General features: G+C 39.0%; 1 protein-coding gene across 13 annotated transcripts in view; it reads right to left on the minus strand.

Annotated features, from left to right (window-relative positions):
* Nucleotides 1–292: 292 nt before the first annotated feature.
* The window catches only part of OSBPL1A (oxysterol binding protein like 1A), a 324,266-nt gene continuing 298,985 nt past the window's right edge, over nt 293–25,573 (minus strand). For all 13 annotated transcript variants that reach the window (XM_072604414.1, XM_072604417.1, XM_072604412.1 and 10 more), the window contains 4 exons: nt 17,084–17,200; nt 15,735–15,858; nt 13,160–13,250; nt 293–1,616 (listed from right to left, as the gene is read on the minus strand). In XM_072604414.1, coding sequence (XP_072460515.1) covers nt 1,514–1,616; nt 13,160–13,250; nt 15,735–15,858; nt 17,084–17,200 — 435 coding nt within the window. In that variant the 3' untranslated portion in view covers nt 293–1,513. The remainder of the gene's footprint in view (nt 1,617–13,159; nt 13,251–15,734; nt 15,859–17,083; nt 17,201–25,573) is intronic.

Genomic DNA, 25,573 nt, shown 5'->3' on the forward strand with positions numbered 1-25,573 from the left:
TTCCCTAACTAGAATATTAACTATTCTGACCAACATTTAAATTCTCATCCATAACCTATTTTATGTTTAATTCACATTTTTTGTTGTTACAACTAATTTGTAATACATTTACTAATAGTAGAATATGGTGTAATCTGACTCATTAAGACTATATTGCATGTTTGCAATATGAACAATACCACTGGAATACTACATAGACAGGGTAACCTTGGGGCAATAATCAAAGGAAAATATGGTAACATGAGTCACCGTTAGGAGGGTATATTTTAAATTTGAAAAGAAATCACACATCTTTGGAATGTTCTAAAGTCTTTATTTAGCAGCAGTTAAATTTTTCATTATAACACCTGTTAACTATAAGAGAGCAATTAAAACATTTTGTAGGAGCTACTTAAGCACTCCTAAGCGATGTCTCCGTTTAGTGTGTGTGAGCATGTGTACATATATGTGTGTGTGTATATACATATATGTATATGTGTGTGTGCATGTGTATAATACCACAAGATTTAATGCACCCCAATTAAAGGGGCAAAGCTACTGTACAAGAGGTCTCCATACATATCTTAAGTACACAAGGTGCCGTGTAGGCTTGAAATGCACAAGACCTTTTTATATATATATATATATATAGTTTGATACTTACAATACATACACATGTGCAATTTAATTTCTCCAGTGGTATGTACCAATGGAAATTGACATTTAAAAAGGCTTGTCATTTTTTTTTATGGTCAACACCCTACAATTTCTAATGAATTTTAATGAATTAATAAAAAAAGTTTAATTTCTTAGGAGCATACATTTTTGATTCAAATTTGTATAATTTAACTGTTTTTTGATGCTTTAAAATCAGACTGGTTACAGCAGAAGGTGAAAGCAAATTCAATATACTGCACTGAAGTGAGTAAAACATAAAAATACCTTGCCTATTAATTACCATTTTAATCCTTGAGAAATTTTAAATGAATACTACTTACTCTGAATATTCTGGACTGGGGTTGGGGTAATGGGTGAAAAGGAGGGAATTAATATAAAGAAAAGTTATTTTTATTAATGAAGTAAATCTTTACAAAGTATCATATCCTTTTTTAAGTTTGACCACATGAACATTTGGGTGTGTTCTCAAGACTCCTATGTTATAACCTTCTACCATATTTGCATAAAAACTACCTCTATGACTTGCTTGGAGAATCCCAGGAAACAGAAACTTGGAGTTTCTGTTTGTGTACCAATTTAACACATATGGTGGAAGCAGCCATAAAAATAGCAGATTCCATAACAGGTCCCCCCCTTATATAAAACATTATCCCAAGTGAGTATTTTCATGTAGCAAAACTATTATTTTCCCCAAGTCTTTCAGAACCAATGCCACCACGTTACTAGTTGTATGAAATGAAAATTTTCATGGGCAGGCATTTTTTTTTTTTTAAAGATGAATAAAAACAAAAAAAAATCCTTTAGAAACACAGACTTCAGACTGATTGTGGATTAACCAATGAGTCCTGACTGTGTTTTAATAAATGTCAGGCAAATTAAAGTAGTTTCTGTCCCAGTAGCTGCCTGAGTAAAGCCAGTCCTGTGCTCCATTGTAGGGATTGGGCCCTTGATGGAACCACCTGTTGGAATCAAAAGGAGGACAAGGTTTGTGAGGGAGAAGACTATTCAAAATGAAACACTAAACTTTAGAATTCAAAACTGCTTTGCTATAGATCAAGATGGAGGTTTAATTTTAAGAGATGTAAATATTATCAAAAGCAATGTCTTAAAAATCGAATCATACTGTTAACACTGATTTAAATAGACCATGTTTAGAAAATGGCTGCTAAGGTGTTATTTAAAAAGACATGAAAACAAACAATTTTTGTTGTTGTGAAGAGTATCTGGACAAAGACGTCAGGTTAAGGGATGTGTTGAGTGTTTTCTTCAAAGCAGATTTGAATAAATGAAACAATTTATAAGCATGCAGATTAACTTCTTGCCAAAACGTAGAACCACCACAAGCAACACATCCCCTAAGTATAACAAACCTTCATCGACATACAGGAATCTCCTACTGCTTCAAACTGTTTAATTGGCTTAAAATTTCCTTTTGTTCTGAAAACAGAACAATGGAAATTTACAAATAGACATTTGAAAAAAGTAATTCTGATTTCCTCTTTTGATAACAGTGTGGTACTCCTAGAGGGATACTAAGCCAACTGAAATGGGGGCAGGATTACAAATATTATCCAGTACTTTAGAGTTTAGCTTATGGTACAAGTACTCCAGTCCATCCTGGAGAGCTGCCAGAATGAATGATTTTGCTTCTTAGTTTTCTCAACTTTCTTACCCACCTGCATGCTAAACATCATCATAAAAGAGTCTACTAACCAGAATTCATCAAAATGAAAACTGTGGACAAAAATAACGCCACAAAAAGGCAACATACCTAAATGGCTCTGGACACCTCCCTGGTGAAATGAAGGGGTTAAAACAGATGATTTTAAACGCACCTTTCTGCTCTAAAATTACCCTCTTGTTCTTCAATTCTAATTTTATGCTTAGGTCATTCTAACCATGATAATTGTTCCTTTGTAGGAGACATTCTCTTTCCCATTTGGAAAACCTATACTTTTAGGATCCTATGAAGAACCTGCACTACCTTGTCTTGGAATTCGTATTGAGATTTGCTACTAAAACTTGGTCTGCAGGTTAATAAGCATAGTAAAAAAGGCTCTCAAAATTTCTTCAAAACTGTTTTTAAAAATAACCCAAGCATTCAAGAATAAAAACTTGGATAATGTTTGAAACACAGTCCCAAAACAGATTCCATAACATAGACAAAATGACTAAGAACCTGTATGGCATTTGGTTAACTGTATCTGCAATCAGAGGTTACCAAACAGCGATAGCTTGTCAAACTTGATTTTCTGATGATCGTTTCTGCAGAAGGCTTCATCTGATTTGTATGCTTATGTATCAGTTTAATTGCTTTTCAATAAAGAAACTATCAGCTCCCAGGAATCAGAATATGGATAGTTTGTCATTTTTTTCAGTCCCTTTGTTTAGCTCCCTTGCTACTACTCAGTCCATCTCTATTTCCTTTCCCTTACTGGGTCTGGGCTCAAGTAAAACAAAAACAGATTTTAGCAACTACAATTAATTTCTGCAAAAGTTATAAAGATGGTAAATTTTCTGTGGGAAAGCAAAAAATCTCATAGTTCAGAAAAATTGTACATTATCCACACATTTTCCACTGCTGTCTTTCTAATTAGACTGATAATTAAAAGTTAACTCTATAACCTAAGTACATGATAAAATTGAAGCATTTAACTTATAGAACACTTCCACAAATGTATTGTGTGCAATAAAAATAAATTATTTCATTCAGCTCTGAGTTAGCAAAGTACAAAATTAGGTTTCACATGTGTAGGTAAATCTGTGTATGAAAACATTAGGAATATAATAATTTCTATTTGGTTTGAAGGGAATTTTCAATATGTGTGTCACACACACACATCTAGAAGCCTGTGCCCACTAGCAAGAGTGGGACTTTAATCATAACATTTACATGTTTCCTTTTCTCCACGAAGAAATAGGACTGAAAGGGGTTTCTATAAAGTTTGCAGGAAATGGTACTGCTTCATAGACCCATCTCCTATGATGATATGGGTGATGTGGTCTGTAAAGAAAATGATATAAAAATGAAAGCAAACTGAGAAGCAATAATGAGGAATTATTACATAGGATAAATAAAAGACTAGAGTTGTCAAAAACATAATGAAGCAACAATGTCTGAATTACCAGTGAACTCAAAATCCCAGGGTGCTGTTTAAAAATATTCTGATCCCTTTTTATCATCAATAAACATTTAATAAGTGCTTGTTGACTGACTGATTGGTATATCATGGATTAGGGAAAAGGGGCTTTCAGAGGTCATCTAGTTCAGTTCTCTCATTTTACAGATGAGGAAACTGAGATCTAGAGATGATAAATGACTTTCAGTTCTTTTTTTTTATACAAGTGGACATGAAGATTAAATAGAGAGAGACAGAGAGAGAGAAGGAGGGAGAGAGAGAACAAGTGTGAGAGGTTATAAAGGTCAGGGTTGGAGGGAAAACGGGAATGTCAAGATGGAGAATAGCAGGAAGAACAAAATCTGCACTTAAATTTCAGGGACTTTTCGGTGATCATCCAACAGGCACAGCTCTTAACACTAGCAGCATGATTCTAGAGTCTAGGAGATTAAATCTCAACTTTTTTTTTCTATAAAAAATATATCCTAGCTTTAAATTCCTTCTGGTAACTGAGGCCAAGGAAGACAAGAACAATTCAAATCTACTCAAAATACAAACAAACAAACAAACTGGCCACCAAGTCTTTTCCAAGCAGAGCAGATGAGTAAGGACAAGATTCGGGACAGAAGTTACTGTCTAGAATTTCAGGCTGCCCAGCCTCCTTTAGGCCAAGCTCTTTAAGCTCGGTGAGCCTTCATTTCCTCAGTGGTAATATTGGGATGATTCAAGGTCTCCCTCAAAATATTGTGAGAAGCAAATGAAACAGTGTATATAAAGTGCTTTGTAACCATAAATCAACATCCAACTATAAGTTCCTAACATGTTATCACAGCCCCATCCTTTAGCTGAATCTGTTTCATGAAGAAGGGCTCACCTACATGGTCAATCCCATCTGCGAAAAGGTTCTGCATGATGATTCAGGGGGGAACAAGGAAATGTGGCTGTACAGAAAGTATTCAAGAGTCATTTTTGTACCACGTGACTATTGTAAATGTGTGTAAAGCATTTTTATTGATTAGCAGGAAGGAGTGAAAGCATTATCCCATTTTAGCAAGATTCAGTTGTCTGAAACTATTTTAAAAACCAGAGTTTAATGTGATTGTGAGCAGTGGCTTCAGTATAACCTGTAATTTAAATAAATTTTCTGGGGTGTTGTAGATTTACTAAGCTCTACTGACAGATATTTTAGCATTAAGCACACCTCTTTTAAAAAGAAGTCAAATAATGCAGACATCAATTTATAGTTTCTTGGGGACAAAGTTCACCTTCTGGCTTCCTCACTACTAAAATCGCTGTCCAAATGGACAGTCTTCCCATCCTTATTCAAGCCTTGGAAAGAACTGAAGAGGAAGCACAGAATGGCAGAAAGCATCCTGGACTTGGCATTAGAAGAACTAGGTTCTGATTCTGACACTGACCCACAGCAGCTATGTGACTGAAGGCCCTTACCCTCTGAGCCTCAGGTGATTCATTTGTAAAATGTAGGACCCACCTCACACCAGGTGGGTGTGAGAATCAAATCTATGTTAACTTTAAGTAAGTTTATATAAATGCCAGTTATTATGACTGTTATCTGAACTCCATTTCCCTCAATATTTTTTACAGTGCTCTCCATACAACAGGCACCTAATAAATGTTTACTATTATAATACCAACTGACAAGTGTTGTTTCTGTGTTCTTTCCCTTCCTGTTTTAGCCTCCAAGAAGAATCTTATAAAGAGGCTAAATGCCTCCGAAAGGACACATGTAGTAGGCCAAAGAAGGGAAAAGCGAGGTAAGTGGATAATGGTGTGTTGACTAATCCTGACCAACACAGTAGAGTGGCCTTCCCTCTAACACCTGAAAATGAATCACAAATTCTATAATTTAGAGATGCTGAAATGCTAAGGCCATTGTTTTCCACTCTGCTGTAATGTTAAGAAAAAAATTATTTCCACAATGATAGTTTTCCCTCCTAACTGGGGGGAAAAGTACAAAAAATTTTTTTCCCATCTGGTAATATCACTACTTTCACAAAAAAACCCCAAACAAACCAAAAACTGGTTATTAAAGTTTAGTTTAACTTGGTAAGTGATATCTTGATTTGGTGTCATATTCTTGCTGTCATGATAAATGAAAATCATTTCATTCTGGGAGTAAGTAAACCATCAGACTAGGTCACCTCTTAAGAAAGAAAAGTTTTGTGCCAAATTAATATTTCTAAGAGTCCTGCATGAAAACACAGCTGTCTCAAAAAGATCTATGAGTTTTAAAGGACTGCAAGAATAATGAATCAAAAACATGCCACGGCAGCCAAAAATAGAATGCAGTCTTGAGCTGTGTTAAGAGAGGCATCCAGGACTAGGGACTGACTTGTCCCCCTGTATTCTGCCTCACTCAGGCCACCCCTAAACTTGTGTTTAATTCTACTGATATATTTTAGGAGTGACAGACAGCACGCAGAAGAGGGGAACCAGGATGGTGAACACCCTGAAGATCATGCTTGAAGCAACAGGAGAGAGAAGAACCTGGGGATGTGGGGAACACAAAGGCTGTCCTTCAAAGTGTTGTAACGCTGTGACACGGCATTCTTGCTCTGGTTGGCCCCAAAGGAAAGACAAGGAACAATGGACAGAAGTTAGTAATAGAAAGATTTAGGTTTGATGAAGGGAAACACTTGAGAGAATCATAGATCTAGATCCAAAAGAAACTTTAGAAGTTATCTGACCAGACGCCCAGTTTTACAGAAAAGGAAACTGGGGCTCAAGGAAGTTAAGTGTAAAGGACTAGAAGTCAGATACTCTACCAAAGGAAAAGTACCCAGGAGGAACACAAATCTACCTAAGGGTTCACAGACCACAGCTAACCCAGATGTCCCAATCCTGTCACCCCAAGCTCCCCTTGCTTAGTCTGTGTTCACCTTAGGATCCTAAGATTTAAAGCTACAAGGAACACAGAGGCCATTTAGTCCGATTCCTGCATTTTGCAGATGAAGAAACTGAGGCCTGGTGAGGTGAAGTCACTTGCCCAAGGTTACACAGAGCCAGGACACAGCCTCAGGAACTTTGGCTCTAACTCAAGTTCTCCCCCCCAACACCACTTCCATGCTGTCTCCTCCCCTCCTCCTTTTGTAGCAGTTAAGGTTGGTTAGTGGGTCTGCCTACCTTCACGAGGCCCCTGGGCAGGGCACCTGGATCTGGGGCATATTCTCTGCCCTCCCTCCCAGCATTCTTTAGGATAAAAGAAGCAGAGTGTAGAAGGCATTATATGATAATCTGTGTTTTATGTACTTAGGTTGCAGATGTACTATTAATATCTTTGAGGACATCCTTTTTGCCTAGCATAGTGCTTAACAATAATACATACTTATACTAAGTGTAGTTAAGATATAAGTATAGTAGGTGGTAATCATTTAACAAAATGATTATTAAATTAGTTTTAAGTTTTTTATTTTATTAAACAAATTAATTTACTAACTACATTAAATTGAATGAGAATCAGGCAATAGGCAAAAGAAGAAATTTTAAAAATACTATTCTTTCTATTACCTTTCTGCTCAGTTTTTCTAAAACTCCATACTCTGTTGCACAGAACATTGTAAGTTTTGTTAGTTTATTAACATGGACAAGAGTAGAAAATGGTCACAGAAAGGTGGCCAAGCTGGGTTTGAGGGAAGACAGCACAGGGGAATATAGATGCAGCAAATGCAAATATTAAGGATTTAATGTAATTTTTATCTGACAGATTTTGAGAAAATTATAAGATATTCCCAAAGTAACATATACCCTACCCCATATTTATGATTTTGTTCCATTTAGGATTCTATTGTAAATTATAGTAGTTAAATCCCTTGTTTAACATGCCCTTATGCAAAAACAAACAAACAAAAAACCCAAGAAAAAACTTCAAAAATCCCAAACCACCCTACCTAAACACTTGGCAATTACTTATTTGAAATAAGATACAATGGTGTTTAAATGTGGATAAAAGAACCTGAAATGCTTGTCTTCTCTTCTACGTGAAGTAAACCTTTTCTGCTTATCCCCAAATGTCCCTTGTACTTCCTTGGCCACTGCTCAGATGCTGCCCCCAGGGGGCTCTGCTTCTCCAGGGAATCCTATTGGCAACAAGAGGGACTGTACAAACTGGGGTGCATAGCTTTCAGTGGGGCCCTTCCAGCAGGGCTGGCTAAGCATTTGTCAGGGAAGCTGACAGAGGTTTTACTGTTTTGCCTCTGGGCTGGACTAGATAACCTCTGATGCCCCTTCCAGCTCTGGCCAGGTCACTCCCCTGGCTTAAAAAGCTTCAATAGTCCCTGTTGCTCCTGAGGAACAAAACAGGAATTTAGCCTAGCATTCAAAGTCTTCTATTACCAGCCTCCAGCCCACCTTCCCTTTCTCATTTTCTATATTTCTGTCTACCAGGAGACTCAGTACTCCTGTTGCACTCCCACTGACCTGGCTGCAGTTGCCTCCACCCTCATCCCCCCATCCGTGGCCAGTCTTGAATGTACTCTGCCCTCCTGCAGGGGTGCCTAAGAAAATGCCTTTCCTGAGTCTCCCATAACTGATGCTCTTTCTCACCCAAATTATCAAGGACTTATTGATCCAAATTGTAATCTACAACACCCTCTTCTGCCTTGAGGGCAGGATTATTTTTCAGCCTTTGTACCCCCAGGCCCTATTATAGTAACTTAACTATAATACAGTAGAAGCTTTAAAATGTTTGTTAAATTGAAATGTTCATTCAAGAGATCTTTTCTTTAAAAAAAATAAATTTTGAGCTAGAAGTCAAAGAAGACAGTTCCTGAAATGTTTACTTAGGGTACTCTTTAAATCTCTCGGCACAAAATAAGAACCTGCTTTGTACACTTCATTCTTTTAGGCACGGAGAAGACGGTGCAGTGGGGGAAGCTGAGGATAACTGGCTTTTTAAAAGCTTCACACCAAAAGTGGAACTTCTCCCAAATCACAGAAGTTACTGAAGAAAGTCTCAGCACCACTGTGTTTGCCAAGAATCCCAGCATTTTGGTTTAAAACAAGGGGCACAGTTATACTCCAGGTCTCAAAAGAAGAGGAAGTAAACACTCTACTATTTAGGCCTAGCAAAGTAAAGCACTTCAAAGAACAGACAAATCAAAATCAAGGTCATCACAAGCAAACATGAATCATCCCACCTGGGAGCCTGTGCCATGGAGTTTCTTCTGTTTTAAAATGAAGAGGGGTAGGGGAAAGTAAGTCATCTGTGCAACGAGACATATTCAATAACCAACATCCAGTAAAAAGCACCAAGGCATAGAATTTATTTGGACCTTTTCTTCCTTGTGTACAAATGGAGAGATTCCTAAGTATCATAAATTCCTTGCATGTCCACTTGGTTAAGATTTTTGGTATAATTCAGTGTGGCTTTTCTAAGGCAGGGGCAGGGAACCCGCCACCTCAAGGCCACATGTGGCCTGTCAGGTCCTTAAGAGCAGCCTTTTGAGTGAATCCAAGTTTTACAGAACAAATTCTTTTATTAAAACGATTTGTTCTGTGAAGTTTGGATTCAGTCAAAGGGCCGCACTTGAGGACCTACAGGGCCACATGTGGACTCAAGGAAGCAGGTTCCCCACCTCTAGTCTAAGGTTTGGTAATCTCTAAACTATGACTGCTTCTCTGTAGGATCTGTCCTGGACCATGTGACAAAGGTTTGTTTAACTGCTAACTCACCTTTCATCATAGTGATCAGTCCAAAACCTAGAGATTCCCAAAAGTGATCTTTCTAAAGTCCAAGGAATGTGGGAGAGGGAAATGAGGAACAGAAAGGAGAAGAGAAAGAGAAGATTCCTCTACTACCCTTTCATTTAAAAAACTTACTGAGTCCATGGCAGAATTTTAAGTCCCAGATTCATCATGCCTATTAACATCAATATTGGTCCAGACATGTGATTTCAATGCCATAGAAACTCCTGTGAGGAAATGTCTCCCCAAACGAGTCAGCAGCTGTTCTGCAACTAAAGGTCTTAAAAGCGTCACCAGGAGCACTAAGCGTAAGTGACTTGCCCAGAGGTCACAGAGTCAGCGTGTGCCAGAGGTATCACTTGAACTCAGGCCTCCAGACTCCAAGCCTAAAAGGCCTCTCCATTGCTCCACACTGTCTCTCAATAATACCTTTTATTTTATGTAAAAGAGTAGCAATTCTGTTACATAAGAGCAACAATACTCTTAATTGTCTCAGAAGGATAATGCCCAGGACTGTTTTGTCACTGGTGCCTAAGACTGACTGGAACCTTTTCTTCCTTTACCACATCCCAAGCCTCTCACCACTCCACCAAGTGTGTTCCCAAAACACAGCTCAATTCCCTCAGATAAACTCTGCCCCTATTATTCCTATCTGTAGTACAAGTGGGCAGCCCCCAAACAGGCATTCCCGTAAAGATCTGGCTCCATTCTTGAGGTGAGCAGACCCAGTAATCTCAGGTGAGACAAATAAGCATTCATTTGTAGTGTTGACTAGTACTAATGAGTGCCAGGCTCATCTCCCTCATTTTGAATGGGCTCAGGATTGACTGAGCCAGGCCCACAAGATAAATCATTGAATTCCACAGGCTTGATGCTTAGCTAGGCCTGGTGCTGAGCCCTATGCTGTGCCTCCAAATACACCTGCTAGTGGTATATATCCCATGGCTTATTACTCATGACAGAGTATCTCTCAAACACGAAACAAGCCATGAGGAATACTGTACATGATTTATGAAGAGAGACCACACAAGAAAAACAGAGACCACGAATTGTCACCATGGGTTGTCTTCTATCTGAAGGTACAACTATGCCTCAATGCAACTGCTTGAAATAATCCATTTTGCTGTTCTAGGCAGATCTAGTGTCTGGTATTATACCTCATGGTACTGCACTGGGACCCACTTTGCTAGAACTGGACTTCCAATCAGGACATCAGAAGAAGAGCTTGGGCTCACTGGCTAGGACATGGTGCCAACGAAGGAGAGACAGCGAGTGTGGCCCCTGGTGGGGGGGGGGGGTGGTATAGAAAGAAGTGGGGAAGCTGTTTAAAGGAAAAAGATATTCCATTTACAGACAACTGCTAAGCCGAGACACAGCTTTCTGACTGGAGCAGTGAGTGTGCATACCCATCGCCACTCTTGACAGTAGGTAAGATAACTCAAAGCATACATCCTATACGAGCTAGTAGGGCAGTGGGATCAGGATCCTAAAGGTCCAAATAACAGATTAACTGGAGGAGAAAGTTTATACTCTTCTGGGCACAAATAACATCTTTCCTCCTCTTGTACTGTCTTTTTCCTAGAAAGCTGTCAACAACCTCTCAGATCTTGATGCTCACAATTCCTATTTAATAGAAATAACCTTTAATGCAGCCCTTACCTACAGAGTTTGAACTCAGATTGGAAAATAAGGATTAATATCAGGAATACCATTATTAATGGTGAATCTTCTTCATGGTACATCAGAGATAACAGTAAAAATAAAAGTACTGCCAAATGATTTATTTTTTTTTCTTGACTCAAAAGTAAGATTTCCCAAAGGGAAATAAGAGGCATACATGAACAAGAAGGGGAGTATATTGGAAAGAGTACTAGCTTTGGAGTCTGGGAACATGGGTTAAAATCTTGTCTCTCCTAACTATCCTGTGACATTGGTGTCATCACTAAACTTCCCTGGGCCTCAGCTTGCACATATGTAAAATCAGGGAATCTGGCTGGATGGCCTCAGATATCCCTTCTAGCTTTAGATCAAGGATCTTGTGATCAAAGGACTAAAAAAATAGGCCAAGTAAAAGATTCCTGGGTAGTGATAATGCAAGGAGAGTGCTGAGCTCGGGGTCTGAAGATACGGGGTTGCGCTATGCCCCAGCTAACTAGCATGTCCTGTGACTCTGGGACATGTTCTTGTGGACTCAGCTGCCTGATGTATAAAGGGGAAAAGGAGAAGATGGGATATCTCTAGGGTCCCCTGGAGAGTAAAAAAGTCTGTTTCCATAAAATAAAGCTCAGATGATCAAAAGACTATCGAACAACATATATTCCACATGTTATGCTTTCCAAACTGAGGATAGTTAGACTAGCAATGAGAAGCCTTTCACACAGAGCCTCCAGTTTGGGGAAATTAGGTCTATTTTGCTCTCTTTTTATAGGGTGTTATCAGAGTGAAAGAGGTTCTATCCTCATCCTTAAGTCCAATGCAGCAGGGCCAATGATACAACTGCTCTTGTTTCACACAAATACATTCAAAACTTTGACCTTGTATTTGCTCTTTTTGCTTTCAAGTGTAATTCAAGGTATTACATTATGGTTTGCTCATCTATCAAATCAGTTTTCTTTTGAACTGCAAGAGCATTATAGGACTATGGGAAATTATAGGAAGAGTGCTTATTAATTAGCTACGACAAGGTTTGTAGCAGTGGAATTAATTTCCTCTCCTATTAAAGAAAAGTAGAATTTGTTAGATTGAGCTCACATCTCCTATGAGGTAGATGGAGAATGTTTTATTGTGTCCATATTATATATAGAATAAGAAATGGAGGTTAAGTGACTTGTCTATTCATAATCACCGGTTATGTTAAGTGTTGGGGTTAAGACTTGAATTCTCAGGTTTACAAGTGGCTAACAAGCCAGTGTTTTATCCTCCACTCTAGAAAAACTCTTAATTTGTGAAACAATTGTTTAAGCAGGCATTTACTAGTGATGATTGTCAGTATTTCAGAAACAGCCAACCATATTATCCTTCCTGGTAATGACCATTTCTGTGAGCTAAGGCAAACCATTGGAAATCAACTTTCTTTTTCCCAAGTTCCAAATGTGGACATTCCTAAGCATTTTCAAACCACTGGAAACCAAGGAACTAGAAAAGCTCAAAAGATATGCTACTTCCTTTTCCCTACACATGGCTATATGTTGAGAAAGTATGGTCCACAATCTGTGTGTCAAGGTCAATGGGACAGGTTTGGTGAATGCTAGTCAACTAGTTATTTTAGCTGAGCACAAATGGAACAAGGATGAGACAGAAACATGGTGCTCATGCATATTCCAAAGGTCGGGAGGGATCAGACAGACTTTCAAGCTAATGTGGATCTGCTCTGCTGCTAAAAATGGGGGAGGGGGGCCTGGACCTATGACTTCACTGGTAGAGGGAGCTCTTAGGTGAGGAAATCCCTTTTTGCCAGTGTAGGCTGGCCTTCTGTGCAACTTACAGTCTTAGAGAGCTGCCTAGAGCACTGAGAGGTTTAGTGGTTTGCCCATGGTTAGACAGCCAGGATGTGTCTGAGATGGGATGAGAACCCCAGATCCTCTTTGTTTGGAGGTTGGCTTTCTACCACTTAAAGCCACACTGCCTCTCATCTGCTAAAATCATCTGACAAATGTGGACTCCCCCATATATCCACACACCTTGTTTTCCAGTCCTCTTCTGACTTGGACCTATTTTTGCGGGCTGCTCTTTGTTTTTCCTCTAGTCTTTTTTTTTCTTCACTGGCTTGATCTAAAAAAGAACACATAAAAACATAAGCAACTCACCATTGTTTAGAGGCAAAAAATATTTCAACTAGTGCACTAGAGAGTCATGAAGAAAATCTGGAACACACATAAAAATGCTGACTTTGTATGAAGAGAAGACAGACTCCATTAAGGTCTGGCAGAGTGTCATCTCTTGGATACCACCACCTCTGCTCCTTCTTCCATCCTCAAGAGATTCTCTGCCTCCTCCAGTTTCTCACAATCATTTATTTAGACCAGGAATTCTTAAAATGCATTTCAGGAACCCCTGGGGGTTGTTTGAGATTTTTGAGATCCAAACTACTTTCATAATAATAACTAAGATGTGCTCATTTCTAATATGGTAAGTATCAATAGATATAACTCATTGAAACAAAAGTTTTTTGGAGGGTCCTCAATAATTTTTAAGAGTATAAAAGATCCTGAGACCACAAAGTTTGAGAACTGCTAGCCTTGACCCCTCCAGCACACTTATCCTACCTCTTGCTCATACTACAGTTATTGTTGACTTGTTCTCTCCCTCTGTTAGAATGGAATCTCTTTAAATGCAGGGTCATTGCTGTGTATATGTTTGAATTCTTAGTGCTTTGCATATAACAGGTACTCAACAATTTTGAAGTACTGTGTCTGGTTTAAGATGCCACATTTTTGCAGATGCAGTTTTAAGGTGAGGAGTGCACACAGAGGAGGGGATACTCCAAATTGTGCCACAAGAATTCTAGTTAAAGAATCTGAGGATAGTTCTCTATGGAGAAGAGGAGAGTCAGAACGGAGGGATTTGAAGAGCCATAATATAAATTTAGAAATAGATTTCTATTGCTTGGTCCTAGAAGCCAGAATGAAATCAATAGAGAGGCAGATTTTTGTTCAATATAAGGAAAACCAACTCCTAAAAATTATAGCCCTACATATGGGTGTGGAATATAATGCACACCCCCATCAAACATGGCTGATATATTGGTTGGTTTTACTGAATTATTTTTCCCCTCTTTTAAAACTTTTGGTATAAAGGCTTACTAGTCAGGGGAAGAAGCGGACTATATTCAGAAGTCAATTTTATGTAAAAACAAAGTACATCAAAAAGATATTAAATTAAAAACTTTAAAGCTGTTGTGGGAAAGAAGGAATTCTGTTTCCACAAGATTAAAAACTACTCACGACTTGGCAGGACTGACAGCAGGAGTGATAACAGGATGTAACTCAGAGGTGACTGGTTCTAATTGGAGCTGTAACCCAGCAGAACCAGGCTTCTGATCAAGTAAAAGGTCTGAAGCTTGTGCATATGCTTAACAAGTTGTTTAATATTATCCAACACACTCCCAGGGCAGAGCAAGCAAATTTAAATGCACATGCGATACATGATGAGGAAGAGGGTACATATCAAGGAGGAGAACTTGAAGTGGGTGGTTCGGGAGGTTGCATCTAGCCAACGGAGAGCAAGGGGGGAAATCTGAGTCAGGGACAGGAAATACAAAAGTCTTGCATTTGTCTGAGCAAGCGTGCTCCATTAGGGAGTTACCCATTGTCAAGGGACATAAAACAAATGTAACACAAAATAAGACCTTCCCTGGCTTCATGAGGATTGTTCTTTCTAGAGTAAGCACATTTCTTACACTAACAATGAAAGGGGTGGAGGACATCAAAAGACAGTGAGTTCCTGCGGCACAGGAGCCCATCAAGCAAAGCCTGGAGGACTGCTTGTTGCTGAGATGTTGAAGGGAAGATTCACAGTTTAGGCAAGGGTTGGAGCAGGTGACCTTTGTCAATTTCAAGATTTAGTTTAAGGAATGGACCCTTCCTTTGTACTTAAATTGAGCTGCCAACGGAAATCAAATAGTCCCCACACATATTACTTCTTGGATCCTATCATTTCACTGTGTGAATGCTCCTACTGTCAAGCCCATCCACTTTTCAGAATCTGATCTCTGTCTGTTCCTATGGCAAGAAGAACTGTCAGTCATTGTTATGGTGATGAGTTTCTGTCTCTAGTCCAAACAAGGCTAATCATTACATGCAGAGTTTGTTGATGGACACATACTGGAGTCCTTTCTAGCTTGATAGGACTTGACTGAATTCATAGGCTACTAGCATAGCCTTCAACAATTAGGGATCAGTTCCCTCAAATCATAAGGCACTGGAAAAGAATTTTAGTAGAGGATTAAAAAAATGTCCTCAAGTAATAAAAATTTAACCTGGGGATGGCAAGGATTCTTTTTCCTAATTTTTTCTGACACATTCTAACTCTAGTCATATGGAATATATTTAATTATCAGCAAAGTCAAACTAGGAATGGATAATTCTATAAATTAACAAAGTCTACTTTAAAGTTGAGAAAATATCTTAAAATATCACAATTACACTAAACATAATGCTGAAGAAATACCTAGAGAAACAGAAAAACAGTAGATTCCTACTGATATAATCAATGATATTACATCTCCTCAAATAAATTAATATTCTCAGAATTTACCTATTTCTCCATTCTCCATTGCTCTTATGTCAGGTCGTAACCTGCAGTCAGTCTTAGGAATCACACTCTCCATTTCTTTATCTACTTCATTCAAAACCATAGCAAAGCTAGTAAAATTATACATCTGAAAGAAAGAAAAATGAACAAAATTACACACAGCAAGAAATGTCTTTAAAATACACTGGCAATTCCCTAACCTGTGATGTTTCCTTAGACAATATAAACACTTTCTTGATAGGAATATTAAATCAGAAGATTCACCTGTAAGTTCTTTAATTAAATCTAATTCACTTAAGGGTATCAGTTTCAAAAAGATCTGAGGTCAGTTTTTCTATCCCCAGAACTATATACAGTGCCCTGGAAATAGTAAACATTTAATAAATGCTTGTTGATAGTTACACCAAATTTCTGACCCAGATTGCTTTAAATAAAGTTTGCAAAGTCCTCCAGGGAGAGAGGGGGAGCAAACATCTGTGAAGCAAGCTTTTATTACAATTATGGGCCAGGCACTGTGTTAAGCACTTTACAAATATCACCTCATGTGATCCCCACAACAATCCTGGGAGGTAGGTGATGGTATTATCCTTATCTTGCGATGAGGAAAGTGAGGCAGAAAGAGGTTAGGTGACTTGTCCACGGTCACAAAGATAGTAAGTATCTGAGGCCAGATTTGAACTCAGGTCTTTTGTTGACTCTAGGCCTGATGATCTCTCTACTGTGCCATGCCACACCATAACATGTGCCTCCTAACTATCCTGTGAGGTTATATAATTCTCACTTTATATGTGAGGAAAAAGAGGTTCAGAGATGCTGAGGTCCCTGGTTCTGAGTTACACTGATAAGAAGCATCTGAAATCTGAGTCCAAGTCTAGCACTCTATCACTATGCTGCCCCCCAAAGTATGCTACAATAATCAGGTACAACATTTATATTTTTTCTTCTTCAGTAGAAATCACTATTTATCTTCATGCTAGTGACTTGTTCATAAGGGTTGGGTTGCTTAAGCCTGACCAAAGGCATTACCAGAGCACACTGGGAAAACACTCCTGACTTTTGCCACCAACCCCAAAGTATCTTTTCCACCTAGATGCCACAGTGCATTAAATTCTGCTTTGGGAAATTCATTTACTGTCTAGTCTACACAATACAAATTCTCCTAGGAAGGCTTACACATTAAATAATTGAAGAGGTAGTGTGGAAGAATGGATACAGTCCTAGACTTGGGAGTCAGAAACCTCGATTCAGATTCTGTCTCATATACTTACTAGCTGTGTGACACTGGAAAAGCCACCTAAGTTCCCTGTATCTCAACGTGGGGTTTGGAGAGCATGCAGAAATCATGGTCTGACCTGTGCAGAGTTGGGAGGCCGTGGAGCTATCCTCCACAGCAGAACACTTCCTGGGATGATATGCACACTTTCAGAATCTGGCAAAGGCATTTCATCTGGTTCCTCAGAAGTGCCCATCTGTAAGAAGCAAACATGTGAACAAAATTTATATGCAACATTACCTTTTGAAATTATACTATAGATTTGTATGATATTTTTAACTATTTCAAAGCAATTTTACAAAATTAATTTGATCTATCAGGTATCCTTATGAATGTCTCTTCTCTTCTAAATCTCCTATCAGGCGGGGGCTATGTTTCTGTTAGCTTGTTCACCTCCAGCACCTGACAGGCAGAAGATGATTAATAAATACGAGATAAAATGAATACCAAATGTTTGTTAAACCAAGTACACATTGAGCATGACACTGCTCAGTTCTGGACTAGTCAATGAGTAGGACATTTGGGAAGTGCTCGAGGAGATAGGATGAACCATCGGTCAGTCACTCCTTCTCACATGCCTCCACCACTCCCTTTCCATTTGTACCTCTCCTATGTAAATACATGCTGCTTTGCATGATCAAATTGAACAAATATTTATTAGGTAGCTTCCACACCGAAGACAATGTACTGAAGTACTCACACAAAAACACCCCAAAACCAATTTCTACTTTTTAAGATTTTATAGTAAGATAAAATACGATCATTATGATATGATAGAAGCACAGGAAAGGTCCAAGAAGGACATAGAACACAAAGTGATCTTTGTTCAGTCCCTTCATTTTCCAGATTGAGAATGTGAGGTCCAAAGTAAGGTCACATGAAAATTGCTCAAGGTTACACAGGTACTAAAAGGAAGACCTGGATTTCAAACTTAAATTCTTTGACTCTTAATCTACTGCTTTTTCCACTAGAGTACAGGGGTGTTAGAAATTCATGAGGCAAGAAATCATTTATGGCTGAGGTTGGGGAGAATCAAAATAGTCTTATGGAAGAGGTGAATTCTGGGCTGGACTTTGAAGCAAGGAAAGGATTATGGCAGGTAGAAATAAAGTGGACTTGACACAATGGATCTGAGTTCAAATCTCATCTGTCATTTATTACCTGTGCGACTTGGGCAATTCATTTATTTAACTACTCTGGGCTTCAGTTTCCTCATCAAATAGTAATAATACAAAAATTATATGTAGTAAACCAATAATGCTAACCTAATCATTAACCAAATAGTAAAAACAGTAATAATAGTTATGTGCAATTAGTACATATCAAAAGAGTAAAATGCACAAATTTTAGCAAAAGTGTTAGCAGTACCATCAGGCCCTTTGCAAACATTTACAAATTACAATGAATTTGTAATGACAGAAAACTCCAAGGAAAAAAAGTATTTTAAAATCCTCAATGAACTCCCCCCACCATGTGTAACAGGGGTTAGAATCGATCACCTTCATGTATAGCTTGGTGGGGTAATTATCCCTCTTGCTACCTGCTACTGGCCCATTTTCCTTATTCAGTATCATTCCAGGTTTTAAGGTGAATAAAAGGTATGCTTTGATATTTCCTCATTAAATTATAAAATATTAACATTTCTTTCATTAATCATTTAGCTCTGAGTCCCCATCCCAGTTTATTAAGTGTTCTTTATTTAATAAATAGGAGAAACCTCTCTTCCAGTAAGCTTTTATTAATTTTAATATATAACCACCACTCCCAGCCCCCACCAACCCGCTAGGCTTAAATAAACAGCAAGGTTACTGACTATTCTATTTATTGACAGTAGCATAATAACAGCATTAACAATAAAAGACAAATGATTATTCAATATAACAGTTGTGAAAAATACCACAGTCATGTTCCCCTTAATCATCGCTATAAATACTGACCTCTTCAGTTCTGAAAACATAGTCTACCAATTAAAATCTCTTCTCAAAAAAAATCTCTTCATATTTCTTAGCAAAATAAAGAGCTCTTTCAGAGTTTTCTCTCACTGTTTAACTCATGCAGTCAGTCAGTTGATAAACATTTATTAAGATTCTATATGTGTCAGGAACTATGCTAAGTGCTGGAGATACAATAAAGACAAAGAGACAGTCCTTGCCTTCGACAATCTAATGGGGAAGACAACATGCAAACAACTGTGTACAAACAAACTACATACAGAATAGATAGGAAATAATCAATAGATGGAAGGCACTAGAATTAAGAGGGTAGAAAGGCTTCCTTTAGAAGGTGGGAAGTTAGTGACAACTTGAAGGAAGCCAGGAGGCAGAGATGAGGAGGGGAGGAGCGCCTTGCAGGCATGGGGGACACTGCCACTAGTCAGGGCAGTTGTCAGGACTTGGTCTCTCAAGATCCTATTCCTTCCTCAGGAGTCAGAGTGCCCCCATCTCTGTGGAAGAAACTACTGAAGTTGGTGCAGCATTTGTAAACTGAGGGGATATATAGTTAATGTATTTTTGCTTAATTTGAAGATCTTTCCCACCCGTTAATAGGCACACACGACCTGCTTAAATCACATGGAAGCCTACGTCACATGTGGTGGGAGGAGCTCGAGGAATGAGTGGAACAGGAAGGGGGGAGCAGAGCTGGGAGGAAGTTACTGAGGGCATTACAGCAGAGGGAGGAGAGGACCCAGGCAAGCAGACAGACAGTATTGTATACGCTTTTGGGAAGGCCCCAGAAGGGGAGGAGAGCTTGGGGATGGCCTTTCTCCCTGCAGTGCTATGTGTATTGACTTCTTGGTTACTATGACAGATTTGGCTTTCTGTTGTCTGCCTTCTATTTGGAGAGTCTGTTATATTTTGTGATGCAGAACTACCCCAGCATATTCACGGTCGCCATCGGTGCTGGGAATATTGCCTGGGTGATACAAGGGATCATAGCAGAGGATCTCTAAAGTCCCTTCTAGTTCTAAATCCCTAAAGACCACGATGATGAGGGTAATGAGACAATAAGTGATTAAATGTCAGACAATAATGAGACTAAAGGCAGAAAAAGGTAAAAACAGCCTAGGGCATTTTAGGAAGATTCTTACAGCCCTGTTAGATATAGTCCAATGGCTTGTTTTGTTAACTATGTTTCTTTGCTGCGAAGAAGGACTCTCTGTGTATGGAGGGTGACTGGTCAGAAAGTGACAGTGATATATATATTTAAGGTGGTGTCCCTTTCTTATTGGGCATGTTTGTTTATTGAAATGAGCAGGAAGAATGACATTTATGTGAGAACCCAAGAGAAAACAATTCCTCCGAACAGAAGGATTTACTTATGGTAAAAATAACCGAAGTATCTACTTGTTTCCCAGCAGCTCACTTACTTATGACTACTATCTGGACTTTAAGGGTGATCAGAAACCCTGAAAACTAGAATGCTTTGTCAATTATAGGACAACTGCACATTGTCTAGCTGTGGTGAGGAAGACAGAAATGTGAATTTTGGTTTCTCATCCTACGCAGAGGTGAGGCACTTCACACCAGGGGGGCGCTACTTTATTTAGGGCAGGGATCACTGAAAATGATATGATATGACATAATAATCAATAAAACATTATGGAAGTGGTGGGACTGGAGTTATGCCTTTATGTTTGGGTAGATTTGGAAAGGTTCAGGGTCCAGGTACAGAAACAGCATGATCCATTTTAAAGAGTGTATTCCATCTAGACAGTCTGAATATAAAGTAATGGGGCTACTGTGTGTATACCTTGTGAAAACAGATTTTACAGCCATACTTTTTAGAAATGAAAAACAGGCTGCTTATATTAAAAATCTAAGAAGAGGTCAAGAATAAGTTTGAGTTCCACAAATGGAGAAACAGTCCAAGGACCTGAATTGTATTTAAGACAGAAACAAGGATGTTATAGAATTTCCAGTTGGAAGGAACGTTTTCAAGTACACCAGCTACCAAAACATAATTTCCAACTACAATATTTTGACAAAGTAGCCATCCAGTATCTATCTGCTAGGAGATGTCCCAATTGATGAACTCTCTATCTTTCCTAGTTGCCCATCCATTTCCGTAAAATTCTGACATTTAATTTCCCCCCTTCTATTTAGTCCTCCTATAATAACTTTCAACTACTGCTCCTAGTTTTTTTCTCCAGGACTAAGCATGAGCTATCCCATCCCTCTTTCAAGTGAATTCTTCAACTTCAAGGTCAAAAGATTTACGATTTCATCAGTGTGGATACTCTTTCCATTGACATAGACCATGGTTTCCCAAAGTGGGGGATACTGCCCCTTGGGGAGGTGGGGATAGAGCCATGGGGGGCAGTAGTAGCCTCAGGTGCAATTGGGAGGTGTTGAATAAAAATAAGTGTTAACCTAATCAAACTCCTGCAGGGCACTGAGTAATTTTTCTTTTTGAAAAGGGTCAAATAGCCTTCAAGAGAGCAAGTGTCAGAGTAATAAGACAGGTTTGCCCATTCTGTCCTATACCCGCTGTACCATCTAGCTGCATTATTTCTCTCCACCTCCACCAGGTCAGACTGCAGATGCACAGTGGGAAGATATTATTTTAGTGGGATAAACTCCCATCCAAGTGTCCTGTCCTGGGCCTTGTAGCATCTGACTTTAGAGTCTGCCAGCTGATTTTGAATTCGGCTCATTCTGGGAGATCTGTTTTTTAATGCTATTGAAGGAAGCTTGGTGTTTACAGAAGACACAGTTCTAGACTTGACAGTCAGAAAGACCTGAGTTCAAATTCTTCCTCAGACAGTCTGTGACCCTGGGCAAGTCACAACTCTGGTTTTCTCAGACCTGCTAAATGTGCATAATGATACTATGTAATTCACAGTGAACTGCTGTGAAAGCCACGTGAGATAACATATGTAAAATACTCCGCACACTCTAAAGTGTTATACAAATGCTAGCTAGCTATAATTTAGCAGCAATTCAGAAGGCTCATATCAGGTTTCTGCCCAGCACTGTAGAACAAAAACCCTTCAAAAATCAGAAGGTAATTAATATAGCTTCTCGAGAATCTTTAGGCTAAATTTCCCTAGTTACGTGATTCTATGAAGAGAAGCAGCAGGATTTAGGCTGGCCTGGGCTGGCCTGCTATTATTAGGATCCGCTCCAGGAACTTCTGCTTTAGAGCATACTGGGTCCATCAGCATCACCCTACAGGGGGAGCTCCTCTTTACCTCTGGCTATTTTCTGGGCAGTTTTCACAGCTCCAAGAGGCATCAGTGCACTACAGGACATGAAGAAAAACTTTGGCATTCAAGGCGATCTCCAGCTTTGGCTCAGAAGAAAGAGATCTGGCCCAAAGGAATAGGAAGGATGAGAAGAAAATAAAATCTAGACTAAGGTGGTGTTTACTAGTCTCTCTTAGTCTTTGTCTCAATCTCTCTCCGTCTCTCTTTCACAATGGTTCTAGTTTAAGACCATGTTCTTTGGTAGTGATAATGACCATAATGGTTAACATTCATATACTGCTGTAAGGTTTTCAAAACACTTTACATACATTATCTCATTTAATCCTCTCAATCACCCTATACAGTTGGTGCTATCATTATTAATCCCATTTTACAGATGAAATAAGTGAGGCTGAAAGAGGTTAGGTGACTTGCTCAAGGTCATACAGTCAGGCAGTATCTGGGGAAGGATTTGAATGCAGCTCTTTCTCACTCCACGTCCAACACTCTACTGCAAACAATAAACCAGAGGCATCAAACTTGGGCACAATACTCCCCAGGGTGGCCTGAGGCAGATGAAAATGTAATTTTAAAAAAAAATGAACAAAACAAAAATATAACAGAACACAGATAACGTTAATATGTTTAATTTTCTAAGTCAATATGCAGTTCACAGGGATTACTATGTACAAGTGAGGGGCTCTTTATCTCTTGAGTCTGATACCACTGCACTAAAGAACAGAGAGAATTCAGAATATACTTTGCTATTTTAAGGCACATCTCTATCTTTTTTCTGACACCAGCTGATCAGACCTGAACAAACGACCTCTTGGCTACCATTTGGCCTCAAATCTCTCCTCTTCTGCTCCAAAGAAAGGGAATAAATTTGCTCACTTTCTGATGATCATTTTTGATGTCACATAGGAGAGAAAACTATTCCATGAGATTAAGGTAATTTTGCCTAGAATATAAATTCTTTCGTCAAGAGGAAGGTCTAAAAAAGAGTATAATAATAGGACAGCGATGCTTATTCCCTTCTGTGATCATGCTCATTGTTTACAGGAAAAAAAAAAAACAATGAAATGGGTACCTTCAATAGATGGATTCATTAAGCAGGAAAATTAATTTCAAGAAAAGTCTTATGTTTTAAGGAGTTCAAATTTTAAAGTAAAATACAAAACTTCTCTTGTGGAAAGTGAAATCTCTAACATTTAAGTATGTAGCATGCTGGCCACATGCATTCAAAATGAGACAGAAAGTATCATTACTATCAATTTATTTTCTTGTCTTATGCTGCTCATTATTTTTCAAATCCTTACTATGAATTACTCCCACTGGTGCTGAATGGTGTTGTAGGAAGTCAAATGAGAGGACTGATGGGATCCATGCCAAAATTACATTTTATAATCTCAAGTGGACTCCCAACTGCTGCAATGCCACTCCTTTTTTTCTTCCCTCATTGATTTTTCATCCCATTTCCCACAGAATCTATTTCAAATCTCTTTGCTCCTCAAGCCACCTGCCCTCTCAGTACAAGACTGTGTCTCATGCTTCGCTGATGATATGGAAGCCATCTGTCCTGAACCTCTTCCCTACTTTTACTTCTCAAATTTCCCCATCAGCATCCTTTATCCTCTTTTTCTTTGATTTAATCTTGAAGAAAAAGGTGACTTCTCCCTACCAATGACAAACCCTTTGCTTTGGTGTCCTGGATGTCAACTGCTCTTCCTAAATTTCAGTTTATTCTTATCCACTGGTGCCTTCTCTATTAGTTACAAACATGCTTTGATTTTCCAAATCCTTAGGAAAACTTCACTTAAGCCTACTACCCTTCCCCCACCAGCTCACTCATAGCCAAATTCCTAAAAAAGGTTCTTTTAGACTCACTGACTCCATTTTCTCACCTCCACTCCTCACCTCCATTACAATCTGACATATGACTTCATCATTAACTGAATCTTTTCTCTCAAAGGTTACCAATGAGCTCTTAATGGGAAAATCCCATGTATTTTCTCTGTCCTTATCTTTCTTGAGTTCATTTGTAGCATTTTCTACCTGGATTTCTGTGAATGCTCTTTCTTGGCTCTTTTCCTACTTCTCTGACTGCTCCTTCTTATTCTCCTTTGCTGGACAATATCCATGCCTGGACCCCTCTGTATGGGTGTACTTGAGGGCCCTATTCTGGGTTCTCTTCTCTTCAGTCTCTACATTCATCCTCTTAGAGATCTCATCAATTCCATGGATTCAGCTATCCTCTATTCAGGTAACTAACAGTTATGCCCAGCTTTAATCACTTTCCTAAACTCTAGTCCCATATCACCAATATTGATCACCTCCAACTAAATGTGCCATAGGCAGTTCAAACTCAACATTTCCTAAACAGAATTCATTATCTTCCAATCCTAACTTACCTACTCTTGTTAAAGGGTACCATCATCCTTCCAGTTATTCATGTTCACAGCCCTCAGAGTCATCCCTGACTCCTCAATCTCTGTCACTCTACCTATCCAATACTTTGCCAAATCTTGTCATTTCTACCTTGATGGCATTCTTCCACTCACACAGTTCAGTTCAGGCTCCTCTTTATTTCATGTCTCTCTTATGTGACTGCCCTGCTTCAGAAACTTCAGTAAGTTCCCTGCCTTACCTCTAGAATAAAATATAAACTCTTGTTTGGCAATTAAAGCTCTTTGTGAAAACAGTCCCATGTGCCCTTGCAAGTTTATCACATTATCATTCTCCTTCATTCACCCTATGTTCCCCATTTCTCACACATCTCATCTTCTCTCTTGCCTCCATGTTGTTACACAGGATAGCTGGCGCAGCCCCGCCCCTCATTTCCACTTCGTGCTTGCTCCTTCCCTCACCCTCACATCTCAGCCTAAGCGCCACTTACCAGAGGAAGTCTGTCTGCCCCCTTTTCTCCCCCCCACCCCAGCCACTGTTAATGCCCTCTCCCTTAAAAGTTGCTTTTGTATTGCCTTTCTTTGTGCAGAATCCAAGCTCCTTGAGGCAGGGCCTGTTTGTTTTTTTGTATTTTGCAGCCCAGTATCTAGTACTATACCTGGCACAAATGCTAGCTGGCACTTACATGCCTGTTAAATGAATCAACCCCTCTATTCCAGAGTCAATGAGATAAAAGCACTCTAAGATTTTTGATAAAAATGGATGAAAATCACCCCATTAGATTTGTGTCAAATCTAATGCATTTCAGGCTAAAAATTATGTGCTAGAAAAAGACTCAAGGAAACAACTGCTCCTGTAGCAAATAAAAATCTATGTGAACATCACTTTGCATGTGGCCCAACCACGTCTCACAGTGAGGAGAACGCAGTGGGTGGTACAGTGTCTGATGTTGCTGTGGATGCCATGTCACAAGACTTA

Source organism: Notamacropus eugenii, chromosome 4 (assembly GCF_028372415.1).
Source record: "Notamacropus eugenii isolate mMacEug1 chromosome 4, mMacEug1.pri_v2, whole genome shotgun sequence".
Classification (NCBI taxonomy): Eukaryota; Metazoa; Chordata; class Mammalia; order Diprotodontia; family Macropodidae; genus Notamacropus; species Notamacropus eugenii.